At 36.3% G+C, this 26298-nt stretch overlaps 1 protein-coding gene across 13 annotated transcripts in view; it reads right to left on the reverse strand.

The window, feature by feature from the left end:
- The window catches only part of DMD (dystrophin), a 2153717-nt gene that overhangs the window by 2064525 nt on the left and 62894 nt on the right, over window positions 1-26298 (reverse strand). For 3 of the 13 annotated variants that reach the window (XM_074029183.1, XM_074029182.1, XM_074029181.1), the window contains exon 1: window positions 4232-4321. The exons of 8 other annotated variants lie outside the window; for them this stretch is intronic. Coding sequence is in view for 2 of the 5 variants with exons in the window: in XM_074029180.1 (XP_073885281.1) it covers window positions 3331-3349 (19 nt within the window). In the remaining 3 variants the exon portion in view is untranslated. Of the gene's footprint in view, window positions 1-3330; window positions 3429-4231; window positions 4322-26298 lie in introns of those variants that run through there. 2 more of the 13 variants (XM_074029180.1, XM_074029179.1) reach the window with 1 other exon arrangement.

Genomic DNA, 26298 nt, shown 5'->3' on the forward strand with positions numbered 1-26298 from the left:
CGAGACCAGCCTGACCAACATGGAGAAACTCCGTCTCTCCTAAAAATACAAAATTAGCTGGGTGTGGTGGTGCATGCCTGTAATACCAGCTTCTCTGGAGGCTGAGGCAGGAGAATTGCTTGAACCCACGAGGCGGAGGTTGTGGTGAGCCTAAATCTCGCCATTGCACTCCAGCCTGGGCAATAAGAGTGAAAGTCTATCTACATCAAAAAAAAAAAAAAAAAAAAAGGATGCCTTTATTTTCATAAAGAAAACCATAAATTAATGTCATAAATATTATCTATGTTAGTAATTATCAGCTGCTTTAATCATGAAAGCGAAAGTGAAAAATAAACTGGTAAGTGAGCCAGGCTAAAATAATTCAATATAATATTTAAAGATTAGAAATATGGTGCATTTATTTTCTAAAGATCAGCTCCATCTTATCAAATTGGAACAGCATCTGAATTAAAATAACGTGACATTGTCATCAAAGCTCTGATTATTTCTGAAGCATGTGATAGGTATGACTGGACAAAAATTAATACATTAGAAAAGTGAAATAAGTAATAATATATATTTCCTTGATATGTTTAATGGAAGATGTTGAGAAAATAATTATAATAAAAATGTCTACATCCTTAAAGGCATGCTCACCCCTAACTCTCAGTTATGAACATCTAGATTAAATTTCATTAAAAGTCAATTATCCATATTAAACATTTGATCTAAATGTTGTGCTCCATTAGAATATATCAAAAGCTTACATTTTACTAAAAGAAAGGGACTATAACAAATGAGCATATAACTTTATAGCAAAGGTTATAATTTTTGAATGTTTGACTTTAGTTGTTAACATTTTTAAAGACATGTTCTAATCTTTTACGAAGCATTATAATTAAGCAAATTATTCAATTTTTTCATAGTTTCTGTTTTCAAACTGTGGCTTTGGTAAGCCAAGTTGGAAAACATCTTAGTTTTAATGACCCAAAAGGGGAGACTTTGATGTATAGATTCAAGTGCTTATCACATGGACCATGCTTTCATTTTACTAAAAATATCATAGGCTAAAACTTCACATAGGGAGAAATCACAGAGAATAAGAATCAAAGGAGTAATTAAAAATTGAGGTTTTTGGGAGGCTGAGGCAGAAGAATCGCTTGAACCTGGGAGGAGGAGGTTGCAGTGACCCGAGATTGTGCATTGCACTCCAGCCTGGGTGACAGAGAGAGACTCTGTCTCAAAAAAAAAAAAAAAAAAATTGAAGTTTTACATATTTGAGACCTAATGACCAACTGTTTACTTTTGTCAACAGTAATTTTACTGCTAAGTAATTTAAGTAATTTTACTGCCAGTTTCAGTAGGAATACAATTTCCTTATGTAGATATTTAATATTTTATTCAATATTTTAATATATTAATACTTAGTAGAATATATGCTTCAATTTGGTGAGGATATGTGTTTATTTTTTTGTACAGTGTAAACTAAACAACACATAAAGAGAACACAGGTAACTAGATTAAGAACAATTATTTTCTGCTCTTTGTATTAAGAACACTCATTTTCTGTTCTGAGTCATTCAGCATCATCAGCATCTCCTAAAAAATCTGTTAAAAATGCAAACTTTGGGGCCTCACTTCAGAAGGACTGAATCAGAAACTCTGGGGGTGGCATACGGCAACATGTGGTTTAACCAGCCCTCCAGGTGAATCTGATGCCCACTCAAGGAAGGGTGAGAATCACTGTTCTAATCTATAGTCTTCCAAGCGTGTGTGGGAAGATCAAAGAAAAATCGGGTCATGGGGCTTTGCGGAGAACAATCAAACAAATACATAAATCAAGGACTCTATAAGCATAATTTAATAAATAGACTGATGATTGTTTTTAACTTATTTTTCTATTTCCTCCTTAGTTTGTACATGCATTTAGAGATAATCTCAGCAATGTCAGCAAGCTTGGTGGCATAGTTCAAGCTGTGAAGGTTCAATAAATAGGTCGGTAAACATTGCAAATCAACACAGCTTTTGATGAAATGTCAAGCAAGACAGAGCTTAGCTATATTCGGCTCAGCTTTAACTCGTAAACCATTAACTGGCCTCTGTACTTCCAGGACAGTCTGATGAATAAAATACAGATATAAAATTTTAAAAAATATATAGAGATTAGTAAAAAAGCAATCTATAAGTGAGAAATGACAACCACTTAGTCCAGACCAAATGAGAGAGAAGACTTGGAAAAGGGTAACTTTTCTGACAAATCAAGTTATGGGAAAATTCGAGACCCAAAGAGACTTTTGACTTCGGATTGTCTTTATTCCCCAGACATGTTTTTAATTTAATGAGGTGTATTTTATCCTAACTCTCTTAGCTCACCCCGCCAAAAAAAAGACCAGCTGTCTCCCTAATGATAGAGAAAATTTGTCCAAGTCAGAAGCTCTTTGGAATTTTAATAAAAGTAACATAATTTAGAAATATACTTCGAATATACAGATTGTATATACTGGCAACAGAATATATGCTAATTTAGAATTTTAGGATATTCTATAATTTAAAAAATAACTTGAGAAATCACTACACCTTTTCACTTTATTTAGAAGCTAGCATTTAATAATAGGTGTTTAACCTCTAAAATCATTCTGAGATATTTTGAATAATTAGGCAGCCTGGAATTACTGTTTACAATTGGCTCAGTTTGCTTCCTAATAAGTTGTGCTTGTCTGAACATGTCTAAGTTACTAACACAAGGATCCTCGTTATTTCCCTTTTCTTTGATTAAAAACTTCTTAAAAATGTGTATGGGTGTATGTGTGTGTGTGTGTGTGTGTGTATAGATATGTATATTTATATGTACATATATGTATAAATAAGCCTATATATATATAACACATGTTTTTCTATTGTTAATATAAAAATTCCCCTCATTAGTTTTTTAATGAGTTTACGAATGTAGTCTATGTCCTTAGAAATTTAATTTGAGGTAAAAATATTATCATTTATAGATTGGGGTCTGGATAATTTTTTTCTTTTCTTCATACTAGAAATAATTTTAGATACTGAAGACAAAGTTAATTAAAGTCACAACCCAAAAAGTAGAAAAAGGGTTCCTTCTCATTTTAGTGATTTGCATTATCCTATAGGTTATTGGTGTCAAACCCCTTTCTTCCCTTCCTCACAACAAAAGCCCCAATTTAACTTTTATAGAAAGGCATATGGAATAGGAGTCATCCAAATATATCCCACGGGTTGCAAATTGACCAAAAGAGTCACCTTTAGGGAAGCCTGCTTCTGAATGCTTGTGGAATTTATCATTATTCTGAATGGCTGTTGCATTTATCTGCAGCTTTTACTCACCAGATGAGACCTCAGACATTTCAAATTCTGCGGAGGCTGGCTACACCTTCATAGGAAAGCTTTTTGCTGATTTCCCTGTTGGTACTTTTCTCTTACACATTCTATGGGGTATGATAAACCTGGAGGTAGAGTCATAGCCAAGCACAGATAAAGCAGGCACATAATCTCTGACCAGCCTCACAAAAGCAGACAAACGCACAATCTTTTTGCACTTGTTTCTTCCACTCCAGTTGCCGTGAATAGTGAGGTGATCCTCACAGATTCAGCTTCACAGACAGCATTTTGCAAACACTCCCCTCTCACAGCAATGGTTTCTTCCCTCACTGGCTCAATCTACCTGATTACGTTCCCTTCTAATCAGTAACCTCAGTTCCTCTAGAAATAACTGTGTGTCATCGGCTTTATATAGGATTTATCTGAGTCTGAAGCATAAACTGGAAAGTAGAATTAGAGGAGCTGATTATTATGAAGACACCTGTATTTTTGTCTGATATTGACAGGAACTTGACAGTGCACTCATTTATGCAAACTGGTGTTAGTGGAAAAGAAGCAGCAGCACAGAAGGAAGCAAAAAGAAGAGGCTGGACCTATAAAGTTGTGCACCTGTGTGATGCTAGGAGAAGAACAGAACTCTAAAAATGTCCGGTGCTGCTCAAAACACATTTGAACTTCCTATGAAAACCAACAGTGCTTGACATACAAATATCTTCCTCCAGATACACCTTTAAAAATATATTTTAAAATCTGAAACGATCTTAAACTCAATCTAAGCCACAATGCACAAGTTAATTCTCAAGGCAAATGAAGATTAAGAATGAAACTTCATCCATGTAAACCCTGTTTTTCTAAAAAAAGAAAAAAGAAAAAAAAAGAATTAAAAGGAATAATCTGTATAACTTACTCAAATTTGCATTTGAAGTTAAACCTTGAATCCTGCTTCTTGAGAAAACAGAATTGTGTCAGGCTTCTGTAATGACTGTTTACCCAGAGCATAAGATTGAAGTGGATTTTCAGATTAAAAATAAAACTCTTAAGCATGTCAATCCCCATCTGATCAAAGCCTATAAACTAAATTTTTCCAAGGGCTTCATTAACAATATACCCAAGTAGAGCTGCAGTTCTTGGTTTTCCTTAGAGTAAGTTGTTAAAATGATTGAAGTTCATGTAAAAGAAACCCAGAGTTATAGTTAGGGTTTGCTTTTTTTTTTTTTTTTTTTTTTTTGCTAGTGTCTGGCAAACAGTATGTGCTCAACACATGTTTATTTAATGCACCCAAAAGCATACAATATAAAGTGTCATTATCATTGCCAATAATATTTCTAAAAAGCCAAGTTCTATACTTATGTCAATTTTACATAGGCCACAATTTTACAAGGCTTCAAACAACAACAACAAAACCCAAATCTTGTTTCTTTAATAGAAAATATTTGGCAATTATAAGCATGTCCTGTGCTGGCAGTAAGTTAAAATGTGACTGATTTTTTTTTTTCTCCATTTCCTACTCTCAATTTTCAGATGTGGAAATTTCATTTGGAGAGAACAGGAGGTGTTGGTGGGAAAAATCTCATTAATCGTACCGTATTCCCTTGTCTACAAAGAGTACTGCATCCAAATTACAGAAGAACTAAAGAAACCTTGTAGCATGAGTATATAATTAGCAGTGCTGCTAAGTGAATGGAAATGGAGGTTGCCTAACTTAATTAACTGTAATCATTACTCATTGTCATACTGCTGAGAAAGATTAGTGGAGGGTATTTCTTCTGTGGTATTACTTTAGGCATTTCTCCTTCCCTCTTAAATGTGTAAACAACTACACTATAAAGAAAGAATTAGCATGCCCTTTGAATCAGATAGAAACTTTTCTGAACAAGTAAGTTCCATGTCTTAGCTCAAGGGGGGCAAAACAGGAATGATGAGAAAATATTTAGTTGGGCCAAAGTTCGAGAAATTAAGAAAAAAGTAGTTAATTGCAGAAGTTACTGGCTTGAGGAGGAAAAAAGGAACCCTATATATGAGTTTCTGTAAACAAATTAGCTCTTGGCCAGGGAAGAAATAAATAACAAATTAAGATCTAAAGGGGAAAATTAAGGACAACACAGTATAAATCTATAGTACTGTCTGAAGAAGTTGTTCACAATTGCACAACAATGCAAGATTCCACAATGCACCTTCAAGGACACTGTAGCTAAGGATTGCTTTCTGATGATTTATCCTTTTAGCAGAAGACATGTGCATCTGGGAATATTGGTTCTTTTGAATAAAAATCACCTCATACCTAAAAGGAACCTTTATAAATATCAGAAAAACAGGAATGTCTGTGATGACGATCATTGGTGGGGCTTGGCCTCATTAGCTCTGGGGTCACTAGTGTAAAAAAAAGATTCACAGGGACTCTCTTCTAATAGGGACTTCATTCATATATATAGAGAGATACACACACACACACACACACACACACACATATTAAGATAGAGTTTTGCTCTTGCTGCCCAGGTTGGAGTGCAATGGCATGATCTTGGCTCACTGCAACCTCTGCCTCCCGGGTTCAAGCGATTCTCCTGCCTCAGCCTCCGGAGCAGCTGGGATTACAGGCATGCGCCACCATGCCCGGCTAATTTCGTATTTTTAGTAGAGACGGGATTTCTCCATGTGGGTCAGGCTGGTCTCGAACTCCCGACCTCAGGTGATCCGCCTGCCTCGGCCTTCCAAAGTGCTGGGATTACAGGCGTGAGCCACCACCCCCAGCCGGGACTTCATATTTAATGAGGCTTTTCACTGTTCTAGGAATTTAACTGAGTTTCAGGTATTGCATTCAAGAATCTTCTCAGCAAACCTGCAATATTGGTCATGTTAGTCCTTAAACTCATTTTACCGGTGAGGAGATTGGAACTCAGAGAGGTTTTGCAGTCATCCAACTAACTAGAAGTGCTTAAGAATCCAGCTCTACCTGATTCCCTAAACAAGTGTGTGTCAAGAGTTAATGGGCACACAAACCACCTGGGTGGCTTGGTAAACTATGGGTTCTGGTTCAGTGATTTTAGGTGGGAACTGAGATTCTGCATTTCCAATAAGCTCCCTGGTGCTGCTGTGGCTGCTACTCCTGGTGGTCTTCGGACAATACATCGGGTAGCGAGGCCCCTAGACTCGTGCTTCTCAAACTTCGCTGATATTAGAACCCCCTGAAAAGAACTTTTTTTTTTTTTTGAGACGGAGTCTCGCTCAGTCGCCCAGGCTGGAGTGCAGTGGCGTGATCTTGGCTCACTGCAAGCTCCGCCTCCCGGGTTCATGCCATTCTCCTGGCTCAGCCTCCCGAGTAGCTGGGACTACAGGCACCCGCCGCCATGCCCAGCTAATTTTTTGCATTTTTAGTAGAGACGGGGTTTCACCGTGTTAGCCAGGATGGTCTCGATCTCCTGACCTCGTGATCCGCCCGCCTCGGCCTCCCAAAGTGCTGGGATTACAGGCGTGAGCCACCGCGCCCGGCCTGAAGAACTTCTTTAAGAAGAAACCCAGTGCCCAAACTGCACTTCATATCAATGACATCAGAGTCTCTAGAAATGAGACTCAAGCAATTCTAATGAACAGCCAAGTTTGAGAATCTGTACCCATTGGCATGTTGTTCTCAAATTAGGTGCTCATCAGAATCAACTGAAGAGCTCATTATAAACACAGAGACCTACATTCGTTAAAGCGGTGATAAGACTTAGGCCTTTGCACATTTAGGTAGACCCCCAGGTGATTCTATTATCCAACAGTTTGAGAACCACTTCCTAGAATATGCTCTTTCAAATCAATCAGACCAAGCCCTAAAGACAACCTTACCATTCAGGCAAAAAAGTTGTGAGTAGGAGCTTTTTTTCACGCATGTCCTCAGGGTTCCTCGGTTTGATAAGATATCCTCCAAGCTAAAAATTCATGGGGCCCTCACACCACCACATCCCCCAGTTACAGACATTTATTTAAACCTCTGTTGTGAGTATCAGCGTACTCATTGTATACTTATACTGCGTGTGGTTTTTTTTATGCCTGTTGTTGCGCATTAAATCTATTGCTTTGTCAGTACTTCAAGGAAAAGCATATCCATGTTGTAAGACATTTCATATATGCCCAGGGTAGCTGTATAATGAAAAGGAATTGATTTTGAAAAAGAACCTAATCTGAAATGAATAGACAAAATGATCCCTAAGCTCAGTAACCTAGTTCATAAATAATCCTCAACTCCTCTTCAAGGGCTTGTGAAGATGAGGGTCATTTTGAGAAGTGACACATTTTGGCTTCAGGGGAGTTTTAGCATAACTGCTGTCAGATTGTATCTTCTTAAACATTTTTGTTGGCAGTGAAGGGAAGATGTTAGATCATGTTAGAAATGTAATTAATGGGGTCAAAATTTTACTTCCTTACAGCTCCTAAGAGCACATACTTATAGGAAACTCTTTTGGATAACTCCCTTAATATCAGTTAGGATTGTCCAACTATTCCTTTAAATGAGCACGACTGGGGCCACTCCTTATGGCTCTGGGCATTGCACCTTGCACAAAGGTGCTTGAGTATCATACCCACATTCCCCCCAGCCATCCATGTGATCCTCGAATAAAGCAGAGTCATATTGAAAAAAAAAGTGTGCTTTCTTTCAACACTGACTGTTCTGTGGATTTGGGAAGTGGGGAGGATGCCTCTTTAATTTTCAAAGAGTACCATATAAGCGAGTAGCAGTCCTGCGGACAACAAAGTATAATAAAAAAGTTTGGGATTTCAGTTGGAAGGCATTGGGAACTAATTTTATGACCTAGGACAAGATATTTAAACTTTTAGCATCACCAGGCCTTCCATTTATAAAATAGCGTGGCAACATGCCATAGACAGTCAACACTCAGGCTCTGGAGTCAAAGAAGTTTAACCAGGGCTTGAATTCCAGTTCTCCTATGTACTAGCTGCATAATCTTGGCATGTTATATTATTTATATCACATTTCATTATCTGTAAAATGGGGATAATATTAATTCCAGCCTCCTGAGGCTATTGTTAGATTCCACTACAAGGTGCTTAACACAGTTCCAGATACAGAGTTAGTGCTAAATAAATAGTAGCTACTATTTATCAACAACAATAATAAGATGATAATCACTCACATTTCCCAAGGCTTTGGAGGAAATTAAATCAAATGATGCATACAAAATAAGCCTTTGAAGTGAAAAACACCATAATGATGTTGAAGATGGGTTTTCTTCCTTTTAGTAATATGTTTGCCATATCTTTTGATTTTAAAGAAATAGTAGTGGTTAAAAAAAAAAAGCAAGCAGTAGGGCCACCAAAGATCTGTCTACAATAATTGTTCTGAGGGGTTAGGTTCCTGTTGAGAGTTGGAGCCAAACCTAGCACCTATAGTACAAACCTAAATATACAATACATCAGGGAACAACGTAGACTTCGAATCTACAGATTTAAAACTAGAACTTCAATAACCTGGTGACGTGCTGAATAAATTGGAAGTAATTCCATTACATCTTGTCTCTAGAGTTATTATTCCCAATAATCACAATTTTTTTAAATGACCATCTTGAAAATTGTGTTTCCTGGAGTCACCTCCAAGTAGCAGTAAGCTACCCATCTCCTATTACAAAAAGAAAAATGAGACCACCTTGTAAACACATTACCCAATAAAGTACCTTAAAGTGCAAGCAGGGAGGCATTATTGCTCAATGGAAGTCAATTTAAAATAAGAGGTTACAGAGCTTTCTCAATAAGAGTAAAGGATCCCAGCCATAATTGTTCTGCAGTAATTTTGGAAAGGTATACTTTTATTCAAACTGTGCTATGATTTTGGCTTCTCTCCTAGGGAGGAACTTTTATTTCAGTAACTGAGTGCATGAAAAGCCCAATTATTTGCAGCTCTTCAGCCAGCAGCATTTTTTTTCAGTTTCTACAATCACATCACTGTGTTGAGTGTGTGTCTGTTTACTTAAGATTTTAAGCACAATTCTTCATGGTCCATTTATTTTTGAATATTGTTCTTTTATTTTGATTGCATATCTTTCCCGTAGGGTTACAGCAAGTTTGAAGAAAAATCAGACAATAAAATACTCACTCAATATCATAGGGGTATTTGCTTTCAAACGTCAAACAGAATGAAAATCTATCAGGTTGGTTATTTGAGATGATTAGTGTTAATTTTTGCACCTGATGACCAAAAATCATTTTAGAATTCGATATAAGGAATTTTGCACAGAAATCTTACACCATGGAATGTCTCTAAGTGTTAAGTTTTATATAAACATGAACATCTGGAAGAACTTGAGCCAACTTGGGAGCTATTATTTTACCCAGCCTCCTTCATCAAACAGAGCTCAGAACTCCCCTCCGTGAGCTTTAAGCTTTTCTCAATGAACTGAGTAATGGAATCTTGAGGGACACCTTGAAATCCAGCAGTAGAAGCAAAAACCTTCCCCACCGATAAGCAAAAGAATATTTCTGGCAACAAAACCCATCAACTATAGTAGGTATATATCTAACTCAGTCAGCCTTCAATTAAATGCAAGTCAGTAACCCCTGAAGGCAACAACAAGGGCTTAGAGTAAAATAAAAAAGTCCACAGACATACTGCAGGAGATCCAGTCTCAGAGAATGATCTGCTTAACACTTGGCCCTGAGATTTTTTGAAAATGTCCTGGAACATTCAAAACCTCGCAGTGACCACAGTTAAAAATAATGTATTATAGGTTTCAAAATTGCTAATCGATTTTTAATGTTCTCACTACAAAAAATAAGTTGGTGAGGTGATAGATATGTTAATCAGCTCGATTGACTCTTTGTACAGCATACACATAGATCAAAAACATCACGTTGTACCCGGTAAATATGTACAACTATTATTTGTCAGTTAAAAATAAATAAATAATTTTTTAAAAAACTTCAGTACTTCCAAGACCTGGGAGCAACTATGTGGTAAGCCCATTAATTTATAACTGGGACTGTAAACCAACAGAACGAATTCTTCCACTTAAAATCATCATTTGATTAATGGCATACCCATACATTACATCTCCTACACAAGAACAACATATAATGTATGGTATTTATTATCGCAAAATTTCTAGAAATGACAAAATAAGTCAATTTCTGTAGGTATAGTCCTGGTCTAAATCCCCATGTGTCTATAATGCTGTCACGTATATCTTCTTAAAACACTAGTTTCTTCAAATCACCTACCCTCATTCTTATAAACCTAACTCTTGATAAGATAGTTTCTATCCACTGTCCAAACTTCATCATCTGCCTTTCATTTCTCAACACACTAAGCTGGCTTCTACTGAAACGCACTATTCTACAGGGTTGGCTCTCCATTAGATTATAAGATATTTAAGAATAGACAGACTGGCTTTTTTACAGCTTTCCAGTCCCTAGTGCTTCCTAGCACTATTCCTGGAACATAGTTACCACAAAGCAAACATCTACTTCATGTTTCACATTGATATATACCCCACTAATGTCCAACACATGTTATTTAAACAAATACTAGTCTCTAAATACTTGTACATCTGTTCAAAAATTTTATAAAATATACTAAATCATTTCTATTGTGGAAAATTAGAAGCAAACTAAATATTCATGAAATAGAAATGAAAACAACTCTGGTACATCCTATTAATATATTTATAGGCAGACAATAAAATCATATTATTACGGAATATTTAACTAGGTTGGAAAACCATATGATATATTAAGTGAATTAAGCAGCTTCCAAAACTATGTGTATGCTAAAATACTAAAATATATTATTCTTAGTGGTTAAAAACCTAGGCTCTGGGGCCTGAATGCATGGTTTAGAATTCCGGCTCCATTTTATAATGGCATTGTGAACCTGAACAAGTTAATGCATCTCGTTATTGCACCAATTTTCTCATTTTTAAAATGGTCTAATAACAGTACTTATATCACAAAATTATTCTCAGGTATAAAGCGATAATATTTAACATATAAGGTAATTGAAACATGGGTACATACCAAGTGCTAGTAAATATTAGCTATCATTATATAGTTCTCAATAGGAAGGTCTATGCCAAACAAGTAACACTGGTTATTCCTGAATAGCAAAATTATAGGTAACTATTACCTTCATTGTGTTTTTCTGTATTCTACTTTTGGCAGTGAGTGTATATTATTTTGTATTATAAAAAATCAGGCTGGGCTTGGTGGCTCATGCCTGTAATCCCAGCACTTTGGAAGGCCAAGGCCAGAGGATTGGTTGAGCCCAGAAGTTCAAGACCAGCCGGAGAAACGTAGTGAGACCCTGTCTCTACAAACAATTTTTTTAAAAAATCTGCCAGGGATGGTAGCACGCACCTGTGGTCTAGGAGGGCAAGGCTGCAGTGAGCTGTGATTAAGCCAATGCACTTCAGCCTGGGTGGCAGAGTGAAACCCTGTCTCCAAAAAAAAAAAAAAAAAACCAAAAACACAAAAACAAAAACAAAAAAAGCCAGATTCCTCTTAAAATATGCAAAAATATTTACTGAACATTACATTGGTAAGATGCATACATTGTTAATGGAACAATGCTGGGATACTAGATCGAAGAAGTATTGTCATCACAAGTAGCAAGCTGCCTGTAAAATAGTAGACATTGCTCTCCAAAAATTCTGTATTTCATTAGTGCTATGGGCTGAATATTTTTGTCCCTCCAAAATCCATATGCAGAAACATAAACCCCAATGCCACAGTATTAAGAGGTAGGGTTTTTAAGAATGTTATTAGGTCATATAAGCAGAGCCCTTATGAATGGGATTAGTGCCCTTATAAAAGAGAACAAGGGAACTTGTTTGCCCTTCCATTATGTGAGGGTAAAGGAAGAAGGCACCATCTGTGAAGCAGTCAGAACCCTCAGCAGACACTGAATCTGCCAACATTTTGATCTTGGATTTCCTGGGCTGCAGAAACAGTTCTGCAGCAATAAATCTTCGTTGTTTATAAATTACACAGTCTATGATATATTTATTATAGCAGCCCAAATGAACTAAGACAATTAGGAATAAGAAGTACCAAGAATTACCATCATTATATATGATGAGGTTAAAAATTATAGAAAAGATATTTCTACAGAGGTATTTTTAAGTGGTACAAGTTTAATATATATAAATATACAAGTTTAGTATATATTTTACATACTCAAGTTTAAAAACTATATATATATATAAAAAATGTATCACATAAAAATACCTCTGTAGAAATATCTTTTCTATAGTTTTTAACCTCGTCATTTATTGGAATTTGTTATGGAGGGAGATCGTCCCCTGCTCCCTTAAAGTTCATAGAAATAGGTCAGTGCCATCTTTCGGGGCTCTCCCAAGACTATTACAATAAAACGGGGTATAGCAAGATAAATAAAACACACTTAGGTAAGGCGTGCTAGGATTTCCAACCACTTTAACTTGGCATGAGGACTATTAGTCTAACAGAATGAGGTACTGAGAACACATCATCAGAAGCACTTAAGCATAAATGTTCTCTTTTTATAGGGATGGGGGGAGGATAACAGGGGAGAAATGAGTAAAAATGAGGTTTCAGCTTCTAGTTTCACTAGGAACCGACAAGTTAAAAGGTGAAATGTGAGATAATAGAAAGTTTGATGTAATTTAGTAGCACTGCAACCATCAATTATTATTTTAACATTTTTGGTAAAGCTTCCTTTTACATCCAAGAGGCCCAAGTGAAATCACTGTGTTCTTACATTTACCCATATCATTTCTTTTTTTATTTTTATGAGCTCCTTCTTTTGCTGAATAAATAACTATTTCAGCACACAAAAAATTGTGCCTTAGACGTCTTTCTAACAGTGCCTGTATACCGTAAGTGCTCAACAATTGCTTGATGAGTAACATGCATTCAGCAAGTGAGACAAAAAAGAAATTACCCATTTTTGGAATGAACTAAGAGAGACAGAGAACTGAAAAAGTATAGACATGAGGAAGAATAAAAATAATGAAGGAACAGAAGTTGATGTCAGTGTGAGTAAATATAATTCCTACATATTAATGAATGTGATATGTTACATTCATATTAAAAGTTTATTAACAAAACATCACCACAATGAATATAGTTGAGATTTCCCTTGCTATGTGATAGGTACTGGTCTAAGCGATTTTTATTTGTTAATTTTCTCGTCTCCGCAATCCTATGAGGTAGGTGCTATTATTAACTCTATTTTTCAGATGAAGAAACTAAGGAAAAAAGAGAGTCGGTGTATAAAAAAGACAGTATAAAAAGGTGTATAAAAAGAGAGTCCTACAGTATAGTACTGAGAGAAAATGAAAGAGTTGGATTTCTTTCCAACCCAGAAAGTTTGGCTTGGAGTCTGTCCTTTTAACCAAAATATTCTTAAACATCTGTCTATATTGTCTCCATTTATATATGCATTAGCTGAACAATTTTTAATGTCCCTTGAGTTAGAGAAATACTACTATTACCTATTAGACAGGGAGAAACATCAGACATAAATGACTTGGCCTGATCATTCAGCTTTTATATCGGCAGCAAAGCCTTTCTTTGGCATTACTTAATTCATATTCTCACAGTAACAGCATTCTCCTATCCTTAATTCTCAGTGCTTTAGGCTATTTCCCAGGAACAGGCTATATAACTGGAAGAGATATAAGTACAATTTGCCAGCATTAGTAATAGGGATATTGTTCCTTGCATTTGCTACTTCTCTCTGTATCTGTCTACTTTTATTTTTTTTCTTATTCCCAAACACTCTATCTCCATTGTGCTGAGTTTTTGAAGATATTCATCTATCTTGATTTTCCTTACTTTTTTTCTTTTTGCCTTGGAATAATGTTTCCTTTTCTTTTCAACCTGGAATAGATTATTGTCATTTCAAGGCCTCCCTTGTGAGCACTTTTTTCTCCTTTTTATTGCCATTCTTCAGTATTTTTACTGGTACTCATAACAGTTCTCCTTTTCTTGCTGGCTTCTGGCGTGGGTTTGTTGCTATTTCTTGTTCTTTGATGTTTCCCACATCTGATTGTTCCTTCTCACCCCTGCTTTCTGCCACGTTTACCTCTTTGCTATTACTTGTTTCCTATTTTGAAGGTTGACAACTAAGGGGACAGTATCATTCCTCAATGTGTTTCTCCAGCTTACTCATGAAACCAGCAGCAGCCTCCTTCACACATAAAATATCTAGTCCAGGAGGGCAAAGCGACTCACGTCTGTAATCCCAGCACTCCGAGAGGCCGAGATGGGCGGATCACTTGAGGCCCGGAGTTTGAGACCAAACCAGGCAACAAAAGGAGACCCCCATTTCTACAAAAATTAGCCAGATGTGGTGGCGCAATTGTAATCCTAGCTACTGGGGAAGCTGAGGTGGGAGGATCGCTTGAATACAGGAGTTCCAGGCTGCAGTGAGTTACGATGGCGCCACTGAAGCCTGGGAGACAGAGCAAGACCCCTGTTATAGTTTGAATATTTGTCCCTGCCGTAATTTCATATTGAAATGTAATCACTAATGTTTGTTTGTTTGTTTGTTTGTTTTTGAGACGGAATTTCACTCTTGTCATCCAGGCTGGAGTGCAGTGGAGCGATCTCAGCTCACTGCAACATCTGTCTCCTGAGTAGCTGAGATTACAGGCACCAGCCATCACGCCCGGTTAAATTATTCCCAGTGTTGAAGGTGGGGCCTGGTGGGAGGTGATTGGATCACGGGGCTGGATTTCTCATGAGTGGTTTAGCACCATCCCCTTGGTGCTGTCTTCAGATGGTGAGTGTATTCTCATGAGATACGGTTGCTTAAAAGTGTTTGACACCTCCCACTCCCTCTCTCATGTTCCTGCTCTGGCCATGTGACATGCCTGCTCCTCCTTCGCTTCCACCATGATTTTGAGCTTCCCGAGGCTTTCCCAGAAGCCGAGAAGATGCCAGCATTATGCTTCCTGTACAGCCTATGGAATCTTGAGCCAATTGCTCTTTTCTTTAAAAATTACCCCACCTCCGGTATTTCTTTATGGCAGTGTGAGAATTAACTAATACAGCCACATCGCTTAAAAAAAAAAAAAAAAAAAAAAAAAAAAAAAAAAAAAAAAGGTCTACTCAAAGTTGGAAAGTGAACATTAGGGAAGCACATGCTTTGTATAAATATAAACCTTTGGACTCCCAGCTTCTTCCTTTGCCTATCAGCTTTAAGGGATAGTAGTTCTGTTTGACTTTTGAAAGGACAGAACAAGATCCTTATATATCACATTTCCACTATCAGTAGTTAAGAGCTTTTGCTATAAATTGAAAGTATCATGGACACATTCCTTGGTTAGCAGTCACTGCATGTCATTAATTAGGTCTTGGAATGATGTTCTGAAATGCTGTTTAATTTCTATGAATTTCAAGTGGGATTACCCAGCAAGTACATTGCCAGTATATGTAGTAAGTAGGTAGTTTTCTTTTAACATTATGAATGTTATTCTCAAAATTTTAGGTTGTTTTTATAAGGGACAGTGTACAGTTTGGGCTTTTGTGCTAATTGGAGGTTGACAAGGGAAAAAGGGATAGTTTTCCAGCATGCTTTCTAGGTTTTTCTAAATAGTACAAAGATGTTCAGGAGGAAGAAAATATTGCTATTTTAAATGGAATATTTTCCATGCTAACTTAAGCATATCTCAGGATTCAAGCAGACATTTGGATATTTTCCTCATCTCAGACAATAACTACTATGATCTTGAACAAATCTCTCCATTTTCTGATTCTCAGTTTTCTCATCTACAAAATAAGGGAATTGAAATAAATAATTTTGTTTCCATTTAGCTTTAGCACTCTATGACTTTTATCCATTTACTTATACAACACTGCTCCTGAGAAACATACGTTTATACAATTATAGGGATAAACACCCAGGACTTCATTTAATAGATTTTCCTAATACCACTACTGTACTGTACTGGTAACAGACACTTTCCCCTGTATAAGCAAGTTATCCTGCAGATGTTAATGGAGCGACCACAAAAGGCCAACAGAAATTAAAGAAACTTGGCAAAAATAAACAAACAAAAAACTAGCCGTGGCATACAGATTAAGTATATTTACACCAAGTTATGATTTTTTAGTGATTTCCCCATTTAAAGTTACTGATATATACGTGTGTGTGTATATATATATATATACACACACACATATATATACAAAATCATCAGTACGTTTTCCCCTAGATAATAATTGTTAAGTATCATTCAATAATTGTTACATGCTGTATACTTTTTTTTTTTTTTTTGAGACGAAGTCTTGCTCTGTCGCCCAGGCTGGAGTGCAGTGGCACAATCTCAGCTCACTGCAAGCTCCGCCTCCCGGGTTCACGCCTTTCTCCTGCCTCAGCCTCCTGAGTAGCTGGGACTACAGGCGCCTGCCACCACGCCCGGCTAATTTTTTGTATTTTTAGTGGAGATGGGGTTTCACTGTGTTGGCCAGGATGGTCTCGATCTCCTGACCTCGTGATCCACCTGCCTCCGCCTCCCAAAGTGCTGGGATTACAGGCGTGAGCCACCGCACCTGGCCTACATGCTGTATACATTTTAAGCGATATAGATCTACTCAACAAACCTAAAATGTAAGTAGTTATTTTCCTAATTTCCAAAATTAAGAGAGGCAGAAAGAGGTTAAGCAACTCACCTAAGGTCACAGTCATTAAATAGCAGCATCGAGATTAGAACTCAGCAATCAGCCTGGCTCCAGAATCCATGCATCTGATAACTGCTTCTTATAATATGGTTGTATTCATCCATTTTCTTGTTTATCTATTGTGAGGTTGCCAGTATGATTTCTTAAAAGGCCTGTTGGAGTCAGGAATATGTCCCTAGGTCACAGAGCTCAGCAAATTTTAGTAGCCTAAAACTTGACTCAATTCTCCTGAGCAGTATTCTCAGTGTGACCTCGCTACTGGTCAAAAGTTTTAAACGAGCAGTTACATATTTTTTGCTGCTCTCACTAATACATGTCTTGCTATGTATGACCAAAGGGGTTGACTTGTGCACTCAAAATGCAAAAAAAGTACTATAAATATAGAGTAGAAATGGAAATTGGCCATATAATATGACAATTTAAAAATTTTAAATATCTGATTTTCACAAGTCATAAAGAGCCTCAATGATATTCAGTATGATTGGAGAGTTTGAATTGTCAAAACTTTATTAAGGAGACTAGTTAGAAACTCAGCAGAGTTTTCATGGATTGCATGACACTACTTTCATTTTCTTTGCAGTCATCATGCAAGTAAAATTTTATAGGTTCAACACACTCCACATACACCTAATTGCTCTCTGGGGTAGTAAAACAACCAAGCAGTGAATCCACAAAACCAGTTCAGTGAGTTTCATTTAAACCATGCATACACTACCAAAAAGTGAGTAGCCATGAAAACACAATTCTTAATGATCCCAATACTATGACAGTACCTAAAATTTCTTGTGTGTATAAATTTGCATACACATGTCCACACATTTTATAGCAAGAACACAAACATTTCAAACTGAAATGCCTAAGTAATGCTTAAAGATAGCTTTTGTCAAGCTAAAATCTGGTCAGAAAATGAAAGTTAGGGCTTTTATTTTATTTTTTGAGATGGAGTTTCACTCTTGTTGCCCAGGCTGGAGAGCAATGGCACAGTCTCAGCTCGCTGCAACCTCCGCCTCCCAGCTTCAAGCAATTCTCCTGACTTGGCCTCCCAAGTAGCTGGGATTACAGGCATGTGCCACCACACCCAGCTAATTTTGCATTTTTAGTAGAGAAAGGGTTTCACTATGTTGGGGTCTGGAACTCCTGACCTCAGGTGATCCACCCGCCTTGGCCTCCCAAATTACTAGGATTATAGGCGTGAGCCACTGTGCCCAGCAAGGCTTTTAAATTGGTGAAAATGCCAACCATTCAATTTTTACTTTGAATAATCAAAACTGAAGTGATTTAAATAGTGACTCATCATCCAGTGTAACCTAGCACAGCAATAGAGATTTTATGTGAAACATACCAAAGGAAAGGTTTGGGGTTTTTAATTGTATAATTGACTAATTCTTGGGTACCTCCTTCCCTCAATCAAAGATACATCGTAGTTCACAGCCTCCTCCAAATAAATGAAAGTGACAGGCTCTGTATTTCTTAATTTGACACCTTTCAAAGATAAGGTTAATGGAATTAAGTTAACCACAAAGATTATTGTAAATTAAATGTTATATCCTTAGATGTCTGAGTTAATTTAATGCATTTCAGTAAAGATGAGGTTAGGAAACATAAAAAGGAAAATTTATGGGACTAATTTAAATGGTATCTTTCCACATCTCTTGTGCATGCTAAAGCATAGCCTTTTATGTCGTCAACTCACAAATATTGTTGCAGGGAAGAGATAGACATCCCAAGTTGTCTTAAGAATGTGGAGTCAAATGTTCAATATGATTTTAGGAACAGCCATATGAAATGAAATAGTCATTTCCAAGTAATTCAGCTATGAAATATTGTTAAATATCAATAGAGGGAGGGTACACAAATAGAAGTTAATCACAAGTAAAATAATCTAACAGTGATTATTTTTATTATCATAATCATCAAGGTTAGATTTACAGAGTAAAACAAATGGTTTTCTATGTTTGTTTAGTGAGTATTTTCACAGCTATATGTATTTTAATTTTTCTCTAAGTTTTTATATATATTAACTAGAACATAATACAAACTTCATTTTGGTATTAGAATTACATTTTTAAAATCATTAACACCATAATTTTTACAAGGAGAAAGGTAATGATCGTGATGATTATTATATTATTATCAATATTGGTTATCACGGAAACTGTGTTTAATACTTTTCTCATGGCAACTTATGAAGTCTTTATTATAATCATTTTATTTATAATGCAATTGAGTCTTAGAAAAGTTAAATAGATAGTATAAGGTCATCCTTCTAGAAAATGAGTGACAAATTTAAACTTAGATTATTTTTAAGCTCATTCTTTTGACTGTAGCATTATATTATGTTCCTGTAGTTACAGAATAATATAACACATAGAAATCATTTTATTCCCTTATTTCAGGTAGCGGGCTGATGATAACCTTGGCAATAAAAAAAAAACCCAAAACCTATTGTCACAGTTCTTATTGTTGATGGTTTTAATAAAAGAAAAAAATGTCTTTGATGTTTTCCCTTTATGTGGCATCTGGTGTTTGCCTATATCCATGATCTATATACAGCCTCTTTGAAAATTAACCAAATGATATTAATAGACAGTTTATTTTATGTAGCGTTAACTCCTCCTAACTTTGTACACATTTCCCTGCATAATGTGAAGAATAAGAACAGATGAAATCAACACCAATAATACAGGAAAAAAATACAGTTTTTTTTTTAAACCAAGCAAGAAAACGTAATCTGATGCCAAAACAAATAAATATGAAGACCAGAGAAAAGTCTGATATCCAGAGATTGGAATCTAAAGTAAATGATGAAGATATTAGCAATCTGTTTTCTGTTAAATGAATTCATCTTTGTTACCTTTGCACACAGCATACATTCAAAAAATTAGAAAAAATCAAGTTTCAATTGTGGTTTGCTTTATTGGCAGTAATGTGAAGGATCAAGTACTCAAATAATTTAAGCAAATTTTAGAAATAAGAGGTTGTCTAATCAAAACACAACCTAGAAAAACAAATATTGCATGTTCTCACTCATATGTGGGAGCTAAAAAATTGATCTCATGGAAGTAGAAAGTAGAATGATAGTTACCAGAGGCTGGGAACAGTAGTGGGGAGGGGGTGATGAAGAGGGGCTTGTTTAATGAGTATAAAAATACAGTTAGCTAGTAGGAATAAAATCTAGTGTTCTGTACCACAATAGGGTGATTATAGTTAACAATAATTTATTGTTTGTTTCAAATTGCCTGGAGGAGTAGACTTGGAATGTTCCCAACACAAATAAATGAAAAATGTTTGAGGTAATGAATATTCCAATTATCCTGATTTGATTATTACAGATTGTATGCCTGTATCAAAATATCACACGTATTTCATAAATATGTACAACTGTTATGAACTCATAATAATTAAAAAGAAGAAAGGAAAACAAAACATATCATAGAGGATGACGTAGCTTGATTGATGATTCATAGTGTATGCAACTAAGATGATTGGAGAGCGTAGACCTTAGTCCATGAAAGGAAAATCAGAGTTTTCACAGAGAGCAAAAGTGTGATTCTATCCTATCTTTGGATTTCTCTCCAGCCACAGATGCACACACTCGCTACCTTTGCATACCTTACTCCACCATCTAAAAAGTTCCCTTTTATTTCAATACCACTGGAAAATCCACCATTTCCTTCATCATAGATTAAGAAAGAGTGGGTTTTTCTGAAGTTCCAACTACCATTGTTAATGCTTTGAACCTCTTGTCTATTTTCCACGTTTATGATTGTGTCAGCTCATATGTAACAAACTCTTCCAAGTTGAAACATGTTCACTGAGGTTCTTTTTTCCCTAAGACCTGTATAGAATAGCTATATATTGAGGAGTTAATAGAATAGTAATATTTTTACATATACCAACCGTGGGTGAGATACTATACTAAGGTGTTATTCATGTATTTTTGTAACTTTTGTAACTTCAAAATAATCCTCCATGTTAGTTATTTATTTCATATATGAGAAAACATGGAAAGGCTCCTTCCAGGCTATCTTGCTAACTATAACCCTAGCATTTCTAACACAAAATATAAGCAATTCGGTGTCTTTGCACTGGCTATTCTTTCCTTCTGGAAGGTTCTTCCTCAGTCTTTACATGACTGGTTCCTTCTAGACAGTCATATCTCAGCTGACATGCCTCTTCAGCAAAGTTTCTCTTTACCACTGAAGCTAGAATAATTACCAAATCACTCACTATCTCAACTCAGTTTGTTCTCAGTGTAACACTTTTATCTGATATGTTTCTTGTTTATTTATCAAAAGAGACATAATTTCTTTTTCAGAAATGTAGGCTCTGTGGGAGATCCAATTACAACTCAACAATAGATAAGTCACTTCCATCATGGAAGTTCTGAGTTTCATCATCTATAAAGTAGGATAATATTTATCAGATATGGTTGTTATCATATAATGTATTTATATATGTATATGTGTGTGTGTATATATATATATAAACAGTAATGTCCAGTAGAAAGTATGCTGAACAATTAGTGTGCTGCAAACAAAGTTGTTAAATGCACTATTCCAAAATATACTGGTCTCTCATCCTTCTCATTTTATTTTTTTTAAATCATTTTATTGAGATATAACACACACACCATAAAATTCACTCTTTTAAAGTACACAATTCAGTTATATATAGTATATTCACGTAGTTATGCAACTGTCACCACTTTAAAATATTATTTATTTATTTATTTATTTTTTGAGACGGAGTCTCGCTCTGTCCCCAGGCTGGAGTGCAGTGACGCGATCTCGACTCACTGCAACCTCCACCTCCCAGGTTCAAGCTATCCTCCTGCCTCAGCCTCCCAAGCAGCTAGGACTACAGGTGTGTGCTACCATGCCCAGCTCATTTTTTTTTTTTTACAATCTTTCTACAGATGCAAATGGAAAAACTGAGGCATGTGAGTTTAAGAAACTCCCAGAACTACACAGTTAAAAAATATAGAAGTCAGGATTCAAAGTCAGGCTTTTCAGTCCTCCTGTTTGGCAGCTCTCACCTGAGTATTGTCTTACTAGCAGCGTGATGTGCTCACAGTAGACCCTATGAGGGGTATTTGGATGCAGATAATTAACATCATTTCAATCCACAAAAACAGGCTTAGTCCTCAATAAGTAAGGAATCAAGGTAAGAGTTAGTATTTTGTTGCAGAGTTAGTATTTTGTTGAAGACAAATTAATAACTTTTTTTTTTGAGACGAGTCTTGCCCTGTTGCCCAGGCTGGAGTGCAGTAGCTCAGTCTCTGCTCACTGCAACCTCCACCTCCCAGGTTCAAGCGATTCTCCTGCCTCAGCCTCCCAAGTAGCTGGGACTACAGGTGCATGCTACTACACCTGGCTAGGTTTTTGTATTTTTAGTAGAGACGGAGTTTCACCATGTTAGCCAGGATGGTCTCAATCTCCTGACCTTGTGATCCTCCCGCCTCAGCCTCCCAAAGTGCTGGGATTACAGGCATGAGCCACCGCACCCAGCCAATAAATCTTAAAATATTCTTCCTACTCTCCTTTCTTTTGTCTGTTATTTTCCTGGATATCTACTGTGAAATACTGTGGTCTCACATACAAACCAGGAAGAATGAGAGGGAGGTGCATTTTATCTTAAATACAGAATTTCTAATAAAACAGAGTTATTTTAAATGTATAGGGGGATCAAAACATATAAAAATAAACACTTGATTATTTGATCTAGCATTACATTCATTTTATTCACTGTATGCATTTTATTCTGCTGGCAATCAAAATTAGTTCAAGAAGAAGGTCCACAATGGCAGTTGACACATTCCCCTGTTCAATAGCCCTGATGATATTTATAATTATGATTTGAATACAATTTACTGGGCTAGTAAATATTAAAGCAAATTTTTAGAAATGATGAAAAAATTAATTTAAGTATTTTTTGTCTCTAAATTTACAAACAACAAATATGCAATTTTCTAAGTAGAATAACACAGACCAGGGAGTAATAATATTTGAAATGACTGTGAATTTTGGTCTCTGGATGTTCTTGGCTTTTGGTCATATGATTCACCACAACTTCTAGGCATGTAATTATCTCTTAACACCTCACATTCTGTTATACAGTATGCCATTCCTTAAATGAGGAATTGGTCTCAAGTATCATTATATATTTAGATCTTAATAATTTTAATAGAAACATCAACCAGTAATTTCTGAAGGGCAAAATATATAAATTTAATCACTTAAAATATATTTTTTCTTTAATAAAATCTAGCTTTTAAAATTCTATTTAGACCTAGAATGATCCTTTAAGATCATTTAACTCCTGTAATTAAATTGCAAAATTTGAAATATGTTCAACTTAAAATTCAACCTAAAACTCAAAGCTGTATTTTAAAGTTCCTGTTGCATTTGTTTTACTGCATCTGCCAGAGAATGAACCACAAAATCCTTTATAGATATTCAGATGAATCTCTCTACCAGAAATGAAGAAGGAACGTAGCTAATCTTGGGCTTTCATTGGTTTGATTACCATTTCAACTCTAAATGGCTGCATGATAATTAGTGGGTGTGGAATAACCAGTACTGCTCAAGAAGCAATTGCCTTTACTGAAAAACAAAGTTACGAAAGAAGCACAGTAAACTCCAAGAGACAATCAATTCAATCTTACACACCTCCCTGCCATAGTTTTAAATGGAGCAGATGTGCTGAAAAGCCAGTGAGAAGATGGTTGATATTTCTTAAGGTTCAAACAGAAATAGAATCTCCAGCACTTGACTGCCCATATTTTTCACAATGATTTATTGCAGTAAATAGTCTACACGAGCATCCCAGTTTTGGACTTTTTCCATATCAATCAGGTATTTAAAGCCTTAAAGTACAGTTAAATTAAATAAAAGAAGGGATGGCTTTCATCTTAGAGAACAAACAAGAATGTTTTCTAGATATTAAATTCATTTATAATTATACCATATTCAGATGGATGCCCATTCCTATATATTAAATGTTCATGATTTTAAAGGTCATTGGACAAAAATACTATGGATAATAAAAAATTAGAAAAATAATGAATGGAATTTTAGTAGAATCTATTTTAATGGACCTCCATTTAACTGAATCATTAGATTAACCAAAGCTCTCCATCCCTTTTGTTAGATTTACTATGGATCAAGATGGCCTGCTGAAAAATCTTAACTAGAAATCTACTCTCTATGAGAGAGAAATTGTATGCTTTGGTGGATTAAAGATAGCTGCGAATTTTTTTGACATTTCTTCACTGGGGAGGTAAAGTCTCTGTTTCCTCCCTTGAATTTGGATGGGTTCTGTGACTGCTCTAATAGAATGCAGCAGAATAGTGGTCCCCAACATTTTTGGCACCAGAGACTGGGGTTTGATGGATGACAATTTTCCCACAGACTGGGGTTGGGTGGTGGGGGGGATAGGTGAGAGATAGTTTTAAGATAATTAGAGAATATTTCATTTATTATGCACTTTATTTCTATTATTATTACATTGTATTATGTAATAAAATAATTATATAACTCACCATATCATAGAATCAGTGGGACCCCTGAGCTTTCTTTCCTGCAACTAGACGGTCCCATCTGGGCATGATGGGAGACAGTGACAGATCATCAGGCATTAGATTGCCTGATACTCCTCATAAGGAGTATGCAACCTAGATCACTCACATGTCCAGTTCACAATGGGGTTTGTGTTCCTAGGAGACTCTAAAGTCATTGCTGATCTGACAGGAGGCAGGGTTCTAGCAGTAATGCCAGCGATGGGAAGTGGCTGTAAATACAGATGAAGCTTCGCTGGCTCACTGCTCGCCTCCTGCTGTACAGCTGGGCTCCTCGCAGGCCACACAGATGGGTACCGGTGTGTGGCCCAGGGGTTGAGGACCCCTGCAGTAAAAGAGATGCTGTTCTAGTTTCCAGGGTTAGGCCTGCAGATACCAGAAGCTTATATTTTCTGTCTTTTGTATCATTCACTCTAGAACCCTGAGCTGCCATGTAAGAAGTTCAACAATCCTGAGTCTTCCACGCTGAAGAGGCCACATGTAGGTACTAGAGTCAATAGATCTAGTTGGCCCAAGTCTCCTCCCTGTCGTCTCCACCAAAGCACCATACATATGAGTACAGCTCTTTTGGATTCTGCAGACCAGCTCATCTGCCAGCTGAGTATCATTTAGGGATCAAGTTGATACCACATAGAGTGGAAAATCACCCAGTTGACCCATGCCCAAATTTATGACCCACAAAATCATGAGATATAAAAAGTGACTGGTGTTTTAAGCTATTAAATTTTATAATAAATTGTTACTCAGCAATAAATAACCAGAACATAGCTGACTAAGAATCAATTGTTATTGTTCCCATTCCTGCTCATGTAATGATCTAATATAATTATATACTACATAATTTGATGATATATGAGTATAAAATAAGGAGATGTGTTCTCTCTAAAAAATACAAATTATCAGTAAAAATTAGCTGAAGAATAAACAGGCCTTTGGGAGAGGGATATTAGAAAAGTATTGAAGGAATTCCCTCTTAAATTGTTTTTGCAAATGTCTCTGTGTTCTTTACTGCACAGAAACTAAAACATACAAGTCTCTAATCTGTACCACGAAATCCTCTTGATTTTATGATTGGCATTATCTCAGCTCACTGCAACCTCTGTCTTCAATATCAAGGGATTCTCCTGCCTCAGCCTCCCGAGTAGCTGGGATTACAGACGTGCACCACCACACCTGGCTAATCTTTGTATGTTTAGTAGAGATGGAGTTTCGCCATACTGGCCAGGCTGGTCTCGAACTCCTGACCTCAAGTGATCCGCCCACCTCAGCCTCCCAAAAATTCTGTGATTACAGGTGTGAGCCACTGCACCTGGCCAATAGTCACAGTCTTAATTGTTATTCCTTGAACACACTCTCACCTGAGAACCTTTTTTCCACTCATTCCCTCAACCTGGAACAATCTTCCCTCTATCTAGTTGGCTTCTTGTCTTGTTCAAATTTAACCTGCTCAATGCAACTCATCATAACACATTATTTTATGCTCTTTTCCAGGCCCTGGTACTTCTGATTTCCCTTGCTCTACTACTTTTATTTTCTTTAGCACTTACATTTCACTAACACACAACATAACTTATTAACCTACCAAATTACTGTCCTGATGGTGGGAAATAAGAGGGCTTTTACTCTGAAGCAAACCACAAAAGGGAAATAGACTATTTTGAAGCAAAGGTTTAGGAGATCACATACAGCTGTGAACAAAATATCAACATTTTAAAACTATATACCGGACTATTAAGAAC

This window comes from Macaca fascicularis, chromosome X (genome assembly GCF_037993035.2).
Source record: "Macaca fascicularis isolate 582-1 chromosome X, T2T-MFA8v1.1".
NCBI classification, from domain to species: Eukaryota; Metazoa; Chordata; class Mammalia; order Primates; family Cercopithecidae; genus Macaca; species Macaca fascicularis.